Source organism: Melanotaenia boesemani, chromosome 2, assembly GCF_017639745.1.
Source record: "Melanotaenia boesemani isolate fMelBoe1 chromosome 2, fMelBoe1.pri, whole genome shotgun sequence".
Lineage (NCBI taxonomy): Eukaryota > Metazoa > Chordata > Actinopteri > Atheriniformes > Melanotaeniidae > Melanotaenia > Melanotaenia boesemani.
Window position 1 is genome coordinate 23,852,835 of NC_055683.1, and position 8,145 is coordinate 23,860,979.

Consider the following 8,145-nt stretch of genomic DNA (forward strand, 5'->3'; position numbering starts at 1 on the left):
AGCAAAGCAGTGGATTTTGTGATCACTATTCAATGTATTTAATTAACTTTGATCTGAAATCAAATGTAAAACTTTAACAGAGTAAACAGGAGCATTATCTACAGACTAATACAGCTTTTGCTATTTTGTGCAATTTATCATAATACATGTGCACGCGCCCTTTTGTTGTTATGACTACGGGGTCGTAAATCCGCCATGTTTTACCTCCCAGATGCAGCGTTGCGACAGAGACGGAGAAGTCAAACGACATGAATGTAGAAAATAATCATACGGCAGAAACAGAGAAGGAGCAAACGAAGAGCGGCAACGAGACCATCACCATTCAAACTACACTGAGTGACGACGGTTAGTCCCCCGACCAGCTAAAACACGTCTAAAATGTTTATCAGTTGTAATCTTTGGGCCTAGCTAACTTCCTTCATCGTGAAATGTTGCTAGCAGCTAACTGCCATCAGCAACATTAGCTTGTTTACTGTCTTTCCGCAGCTTTACTCAGATTGGGAGTGCAGGCATGTGGTGGTATTTTTAAAAGTTTTTACCACACAAGTTTTAGCTTGAAACGCAGAGATTATTAATAACCTTGGTTCACACTAATAGAAATTCTCTCTGCTTTTAGATGATGTGCACAAATGTGGACGTTGTCATTCTGAGTTCTCTACACTTGAGGCTTTCATCCAGCACAAGCTGCACCAAAGCTGCAAACGTGAGGAGGCACATGATACTGATCAGGACGCCAGCCAAGAGGTTGGTGCTAAGCTTATGAGAAGGAACCACCACAAACAGGCTGCTTGTAGAGATAGAATATATGATGATATTTTCATTTTCCAGGTCAATGCACCCAATGGAAGTTATTTCTCAGAGGTGAAAACAACAGAGGATGCATCACTAGATAACCTAGTGAGGACCACTGATGGTGGGTCAAAATAATTAATATGTGATTTATTTATTTTACATATTATTGTACTCATTAAGCAAGTTTCTTGCTAAATCCAGTGCAGCTGCTTGCCAGATACATGACATTTTCTCTTTATTACACATGAAGTAAAATTTAAACATTTTTAAAGCTGGGAACATATGTTTTGTTTAAAAAAGTAGCTCAAGATTTTTCTTATTAATACATTTATGTGTTAAAGGAACACATAACTTTCCACTATGTGCTTCAGACCTGTTTTGATGGCATACTGATATTTACCATGTATGTTCCTGAAACCATTGGTACCCTGCCCAGTGCTGAGAAACCACATTTAACAGCTTATTTTTTTCTCAGCTGGTGCATCACACTACTTCAACTGCATATCAACACACTGGCCATTTTGGATGCACACTGTGGCTAATTTAGCAAAGAAACCCAAAGGACATTATTGGAAGAAGTCAAATTAAAACTGACTTTTATAGTCTGGAGAGGGCTCAGAAGAGGGACAGGATGCAAAATGAATGCTGAATTGTTAGGCCTTTCGGCTTTGTCAGGGGGTGCCTAACAAAGGCTAAAGCCTCATCATTTTTAGTAGTGTTGCTTTAACAAATTGTATTGGCCTTGAATCAGCTTTTTTCAGCACTTTGAATTCACTGTCATGTCTGCATCACATGGTATATGAAATTGTAATTTTGTCTGTTTTTGACTCAGATGAAAGCAGTGGTTTTCTAGGAAGAGGTCGCAGGAAGAAAACTGCCTCACTGAAAGTCACTGACCAGCCTGATGGTGCCGAAGGTTTTTTATCTGATGGTGCTGACAGTGATAAACTGACTTATAAAGTCAATCAAGATGGGCGTTACATTTGCCAACTTTGTGACAAGACATTTAAAACGGTGAGTCATACATTTGATTATTACACATTTTAAACTAGAGAATGTAATTCTGTTATAATTGTTCATATCTTTTGTTACCCTCCCATTTATTTTTGTTTCTTTCCACAGGCAAATATCTTAAAAACTCACATGAAAACACACAGTGACCAGAAGAACTTCTCATGTGAGCTATGTGAGACTTCATTTCGTACCAAAGGCTCCCTGATTCGCCACAACCGTCGCCATACTGGTGTGGAGAAGATAAAAATAACACATCACATAACACTGTTCAGCTAGTCTCTGTCTGGTGTTCTCTCAGAAAATAAACTCAATCATAATTTTATTTTCTCTTCTGTCTTGCAGATGAGCGGCCGTATCGATGTACCCTTTGTGGCCAGTCTTTCAGAGAATCGGGGGCTCTCACCAGACATCTTAAAGCTCTGACTCCCTGCACAGAAAAGATTCGTTTTGTCCAATATAAGGAAATCCTCGTCAGCAAGGATGGTCAGCAGAAAGGTCAAGTTATTTGGGGGGGGGGTCTACTAGTAGTTATAGTGATGTAATAACTAATTAAAAAATAAATTTTGTTTCACTTAATTTACAAATTAAGTGTGAAATCAATACATTAGAGGTTTTATCTTACACTCTTGGAGCTAGGTTTAGAATACTGTGATAAAAGTCATCTGAGTTTGTGTGAATTCTTCAGGAGTCAGAGATGATCGAGCTGCAGTGGCTGCCCAGCAAGAGGTGGTAGTTGTAGAGCAGCAGCCAGAGGAGCAGGAGATGGTGGAGGCTAAGACTGCTGTTGTGAGTGTTGTAGAGGCCGGTCCCCAAGAGATGCTCAGCCAGGTTCAGTTCACGATGGAGGTGGATGGAACAACACAGGAGCAGCAGGTGAAGTCGCACATGACAAGTCCTGGATAGTTTAGCTTGTTTTTTGTTTTCAAAGAGATTTGTTGACCCGTTGCTTTGGTTTAACCAGGTGGTGATGGAGCAGTCACAGGCAGAAGCCCTGGCTGCTGCAGCAGCTGCTGGTGATAATCTCATCTGCCAGGCTATCATCAACTCTGGCATTGCACTGGAGACAGAGGAAACAGTGGTTGAGGAGGTCCCACAGTCATCTGAAGAGATGGATAAAGAGGTTTCTGAACGTCCTGATTCTGATCAGGGTGTCATTGAGATTCAAGTAAAAGAAGAATTTGTTGAGATGGAGGAGGTAGGTAAAAAGGTGCTGGGAGATGGAAGGAGGGATTATAAGATAATACCTATTTTTATAAAAAGTAGTTTTGGAAGAATTCTGTCCCTTTAAAACAACACTTGTTTTTCTCTCAGGAAGGAAATGGTGATCGGACAACCACAAAACTGTACAAATGTCCACATTGTAACCGATCCTTCAAGGGCTTAAATTATTTTCGTTTTCATGTTAAAGGTCATTTAGGTAAGTCTGTATTAATTAGGCTTTTTCCACTACTGTAAAGCAGCCTTGCATGTATGTAAATTAAAAGGAATCAGCTGTTCTCATCAAGTCTCTTAATGACAACAGTCAAGCGATATCAAGTCAAGCGTTTGTAGGCCTCAGCAAGCTGCAGGAAAACTACAGCAACATCATGTAAATTATGTACAAATGTACATTTATATACATAATAAATGTCAGTAGGTCATCAAAAGGAGTCAGCAGCACATAGTTATGTTGGAAAGTAATGTAATGTTGCTTTAAGAAAGGGAAATGATGAGCTGGCCACAAAATTTAGAATAATAAATCCATTAATTGTTGGTCCAATGCTCGAAGGAGCCAAGCCTGACTGACTAAAACATAACTGATTCAGAACAAAAGCGGAAGTTCTAGCAACAATGGAGAAATCAAGAAACAAATAAAAAATAATAAAAAAAACAAATCATAAAGGTAACTTAGAAAAATGTAAGAGAATAGTTTACAATTTGCACACTCTATCTATTTATCTATCTATCTGACTGTCTGTCTATAAACCTTTAATTCTTTAAAAGCTTTTATTTAAAAAAAAAAAAACAAGTTGAATGAAGATTTTAATTTAATTTTGAATGGTCTCTTTAATGTTTTGTCATTTTTCTCCATCTTTCCACTTTTTTATTTATTAATTCTTGAGTGTATTGCTTTATATATTTTCTTATTTTTGTACTTATTCTTTATTTGGGCACTGTAATCATTATATAGTGGAAAGGTCATTTCTTTTGCAAGATAAACATTTCATATTCTTTGTATATCCCTCTTTCTGCAGGTTATAAACCTTTTAAGTGCACATTATGTCACAAAGAGTTTTTAACTGGCTACCTATTGAAGAAACACATGGAGGTTCATGTCAGTGAGAGGCGATACAAGTGTGGCGAGTGTGGAAAGCTGTATAAAACCATTGGACATGTACGCGAACACATGAGGGCCCATTCAGATGAAAGACCATACCACTGTACGAGGTGCAACAAAGGGTACAAGACCAAGGTAAAGTAGATGGAAAATGCCAGTATTACCTGAACTCATATCTGCATTAATTGGTATATCCTATTCTTTGTGTTTAATCAATTTCTATAAAGATACAAAAGACTATTTCCCTGTTATCTCTGATTTTGCTTTAAATTTTGCCCAGAATGCCTTACAAGTGCACCAGCGGACTCACGGGGATGAGAAACCCTATGTATGTGAGTTCTGCTTTAGAGGCTTCAGAGAGAAAGGCTCTCTGGTACGACATATCCGTCATCATACAGGGGAGAAGCCTTTCAAGTGTCCCAAGTGTGGACGAGGTTTTGCTGAGCATGGGACTCTCAATCGGCATATGCGTGCTAAAGGTCAGGGTAATGAACAGAATTGGACCTTTTAAAAAAAAAAAAAAAAAAAAAAAAAAAAAGCTAAAATTTGATACAGGCAGACTAATAACATGTTTTTACACCAGGAGGCTGCCATAGAGAAGATTCCAGTGAGCAACAAGGTGCCGAAACACAAGAGCAGGCCTCAGTGGACAGCCTCCCCACAACAGCCATCATATCAGAAGATCCTCATGCTGTCTTAGTAGAGTTCTCCTCAGTGGTGGCAGACACGCAGGAGTATATCATCAAGGTGGGAGCAACATGGAGATCAGGTTTAAGAGAAAATGCAAGCTCATTAAAGCTGTTGTGTTACAAAATTATTCTGAAGAGTTGCTGTAGTTTTTCATTTATAATGATTTATTGATGATGCATGTTTGCAACAATTATTTATGAAGGTGCTTCAATCACTCTGCCCCAGATGGTAATCAGCTAACAGTTGTTCTCAATTAAAATATCAGTGGAGAATTTTCTTAGAAGGGAATGGGCCTACAGTGTTTTATTCCAACACTTTCTACTGTGATATGGGTCTTTTGTGTTTGTGTTTGGATTAGATAAATCATGAGACGAAAATTTTGTGTAAATTTAGTGATAACACAGCAAGCAGTAGATAAATGTTAGCAATAAAGCAAACGATACTCTTAAGATTCAGGATGTAGTTCATAGGAATGCGACTAGTGTGTGTCCCGAGTGTAGATAAGACATAAAGCTCGCAGTAGCAGTTTTTTTTTTTTTTTTTTTTACATTTCCAAAATAGCAGTTATGGCTGCTTGATGAAAATGATGTTATTATCAATACCACATTTCTGACTAAACACAGGAGTGAGGAATGAGTGGAAAGCAGCAAACAGATCAGTAGAAAAGAAAAAGAAGTCCTCTGACATGACTAAAGTCCCCATTTAGCTGTTGATCTGCGCTACTGAATACAGCAAGTTCTTAGGAATCTTTGCTGCTACATTTGACTATCATCTTACCCAGTGATGTCCCAGAGATGTCGGATGCTTTTGGAGGCAGTTCCATCTGTTTATGGATGTTCTGCTTGATTTAATTTGTTCTTACCTTGTTTTAAAATTTAGCCAGTGAAGAGATTTTAATGTCAGTGAGGTTCTTCCTGGTTAAATAAAGGTTATAATTATAAATAATCGGCCTGGGTGGAAAAATCCTTACAGAAAGTCCAGCGCAAATATTTTGGACTTTGCAGCCAGTCCATTGAAGTCATTTTAAAGGCAGAGGAAGAATAATGTGTTTTCAACAATATGAGTATTCAGTAGCACAGATCAACTAAATTTAAACTAAATGGGGACATTAGGATCAGAAGGACATTTTTTATTTTTTAACTGCCCCAATGTAATTTATTGTTTACATAGTTTGTTGTGTATATTCAGCTTATATTCTCATTTCATCATATGTAACATTTTATACCTCATGAAAGCTACATTTTTGTCAAGCTCTTAACATTTTCATAACTGCTGGCTGCTGTTGCTATAGAGAGAAATATATAGCACATGCTACCTGACAGTAAGTCAGCAGTTGACAAAGCATTATACCTTCTTAAATCTTAAGTTATTACTACTTACGTACAGTGTTATTAAGAATAGTTACATTAATAAATATTAGTGAAACATAGACCCTGAGTTCAGTTTGTGGTACTCTGCCTTCAAATCATGTTTTACAGTTGGAAATCTGTAATTGGCCTCAAAAATTGGAAATGGAGCATCCTTAATTATTTATTAGTTTTTGAAATCCTTGTAACATTGACACAGAATTTTCAGGGATTATAATGCAGAAATCTATCCCTTTCTCCTGAGGGGTTTACTTAAAAATGACATCTGTTTGTTTTTCACTTGCCTTGCTTCTTTTGAATCTTTCAGACTCAACCTGAGGAAGAAATACAGGAAGAAGTTACTCTGATTCAAGACAGCCAAAATGAGGTCAGTATGCACATGGGAAAGAGTATGTAAAATCCAACTTAGTGTAACTGCACAATTTGAGAAAATCATATCTCAAATGCAGATTGGTTAACACAACAGTAACTCTCAAGATTGATCAGCTAAAAGTAATTATATTTGCCTCTTACTTAAAGTCCACCCCTAACATTTCTATAAAACGTCTCCCTCCCAGATGGGAAACCAGATCATGAAAGTTGTTCAGCAAATTGTCAGCCAGTCGCATGGCTCGGGCAGCCACCAGATAATTGTGCGAAATGTGGCGGTGAACGAGGAAGGCACATCCATTTCCGACTGTGGTGACACCATCACCATCGCTACACCTGAGAGCCTGACGGAGCAGGTGGCCATGACGCTGGCCTCCGCCATCAGTGACGGCACACTTCTGGCCACGGCAGGTACCGTGGATGCGACAGAAGGAACTGTTACTATGGTTACCACTGAGGAAGCAGTGGAGGAAGGAATACAGATGGTGCAGCAGCAAGAAGAATATGTCATCACTTCCCCAGAGGAGGTGGAGATTCAGACCATTATTGTATGATCTAAGAGCATACTCGCTGAACTGTAAAGGCACTGGCTTCAGTTAAAACTGTGAAGTGAGTTTTTATGAGTTTCAAAAGTGGGTGAACCCATTGCAAAACTGAAAGCCAAAGGGTTAATTAGGTTTAAGGGTGCAGAAGAAGATGGAAGAGGATTAGTTTCATCATGCTTTGAATTTGTGTTGATTTACTCACAAAAATTATTCACTGTATTCAGTGTCCTAACTAATTTGTGAACATGTAAACACACACTGCTTAGAATAGATAGATTAATTTAGTATGATTTTTATTTAAAAATTTGGCCTGAAGATTTGTTTGATGTTACAAAATCACCCTGTTTTTTGCCTTAATTTGCTGTAACCCAGTAAAAAAAAAAATATACATATATATTTTTTTTGTCTTTTACTGCAGAGCATGGCATAATTACCTTGTGTTTTTCCCCCTTTGGTCTCTGATGTCTGCTTTGGCCACCGTCACGTTTTTAAACTTTTTATCTGAAGTGCGATACCCTTTAAAGGTGGACGTGTGTGCCTGCCTGTACAAGGCCATCCATGATGTAGTGTTGCCCTCCTGAGCTGTGCAATTATGAAGCGTCCTTCAGCATGACCGATAAACCCTAGAGATATGGAAGTGTGTTACCCAAACACAGTTTGCATCAAATAAATTTTTTTTTACACTGTTTACTAAATATTTTTCAGTTTTATTATATTCTTACATTTTGCTCTTTCCATCTATCATGGGAACATTCACATTTCCTTTAAGCTGTGTTTTCTTTGTTTAGAAGTGTGTCACTGTAGTGTGAATGATGTGTATTAAGTGGAATAACACCGGTGCTGAAAGCACTTTTCTATCAGGTAAAGCATTTACAGCTCATTGTTGGAAACATGAAAGCTTCATTACATTACTATTAATCTACATGTCTGTTAAATTTTCTTTGCATTTCTGTACTAAATACCCCATTGATTGGCCTAGCTCAAACACTACTGGATCTGTTGCATGTAACCTTGAGCCAGTCTGAAGAAAACATCTCTAACTGGTGCGCCA

The 8,145-nt window shown here is 38.0% G+C and overlaps 1 protein-coding gene across 3 annotated transcripts; it reads left to right on the forward strand.

The window, feature by feature from the left end:
• The first annotated feature begins 192 nt into the window (after positions 1-192).
• Positions 193-7,782, forward strand: e4f1 (E4F transcription factor 1). 3 transcript variants are annotated; one of them, XM_041996053.1, is made up of 14 exons: positions 193-345; positions 617-744; positions 829-913; positions 1,625-1,806; positions 1,915-2,035; positions 2,149-2,301; positions 2,492-2,679; positions 2,768-3,005; positions 3,122-3,223; positions 4,041-4,258; positions 4,404-4,602; positions 4,707-4,870; positions 6,488-6,547; positions 6,738-7,782. In XM_041996053.1, exons 1-14 carry the CDS (start codon positions 249-251, stop codon positions 7,101-7,103), a joined length of 2,301 nt encoding a protein of 766 aa, XP_041851987.1. In that variant the 5' UTR covers positions 193-248; the 3' UTR covers positions 7,104-7,782. The 3 variants fall into 3 exon arrangements, with proteins under 3 accessions (XP_041851987.1, XP_041851995.1, XP_041852004.1); XM_041996061.1 differs by having other exon boundaries at positions 2,768-3,001; positions 3,118-3,223; XM_041996070.1 differs by having other exon boundaries at positions 2,149-2,289.
• Positions 7,783-8,145: the final 363 nt, after the last annotated feature.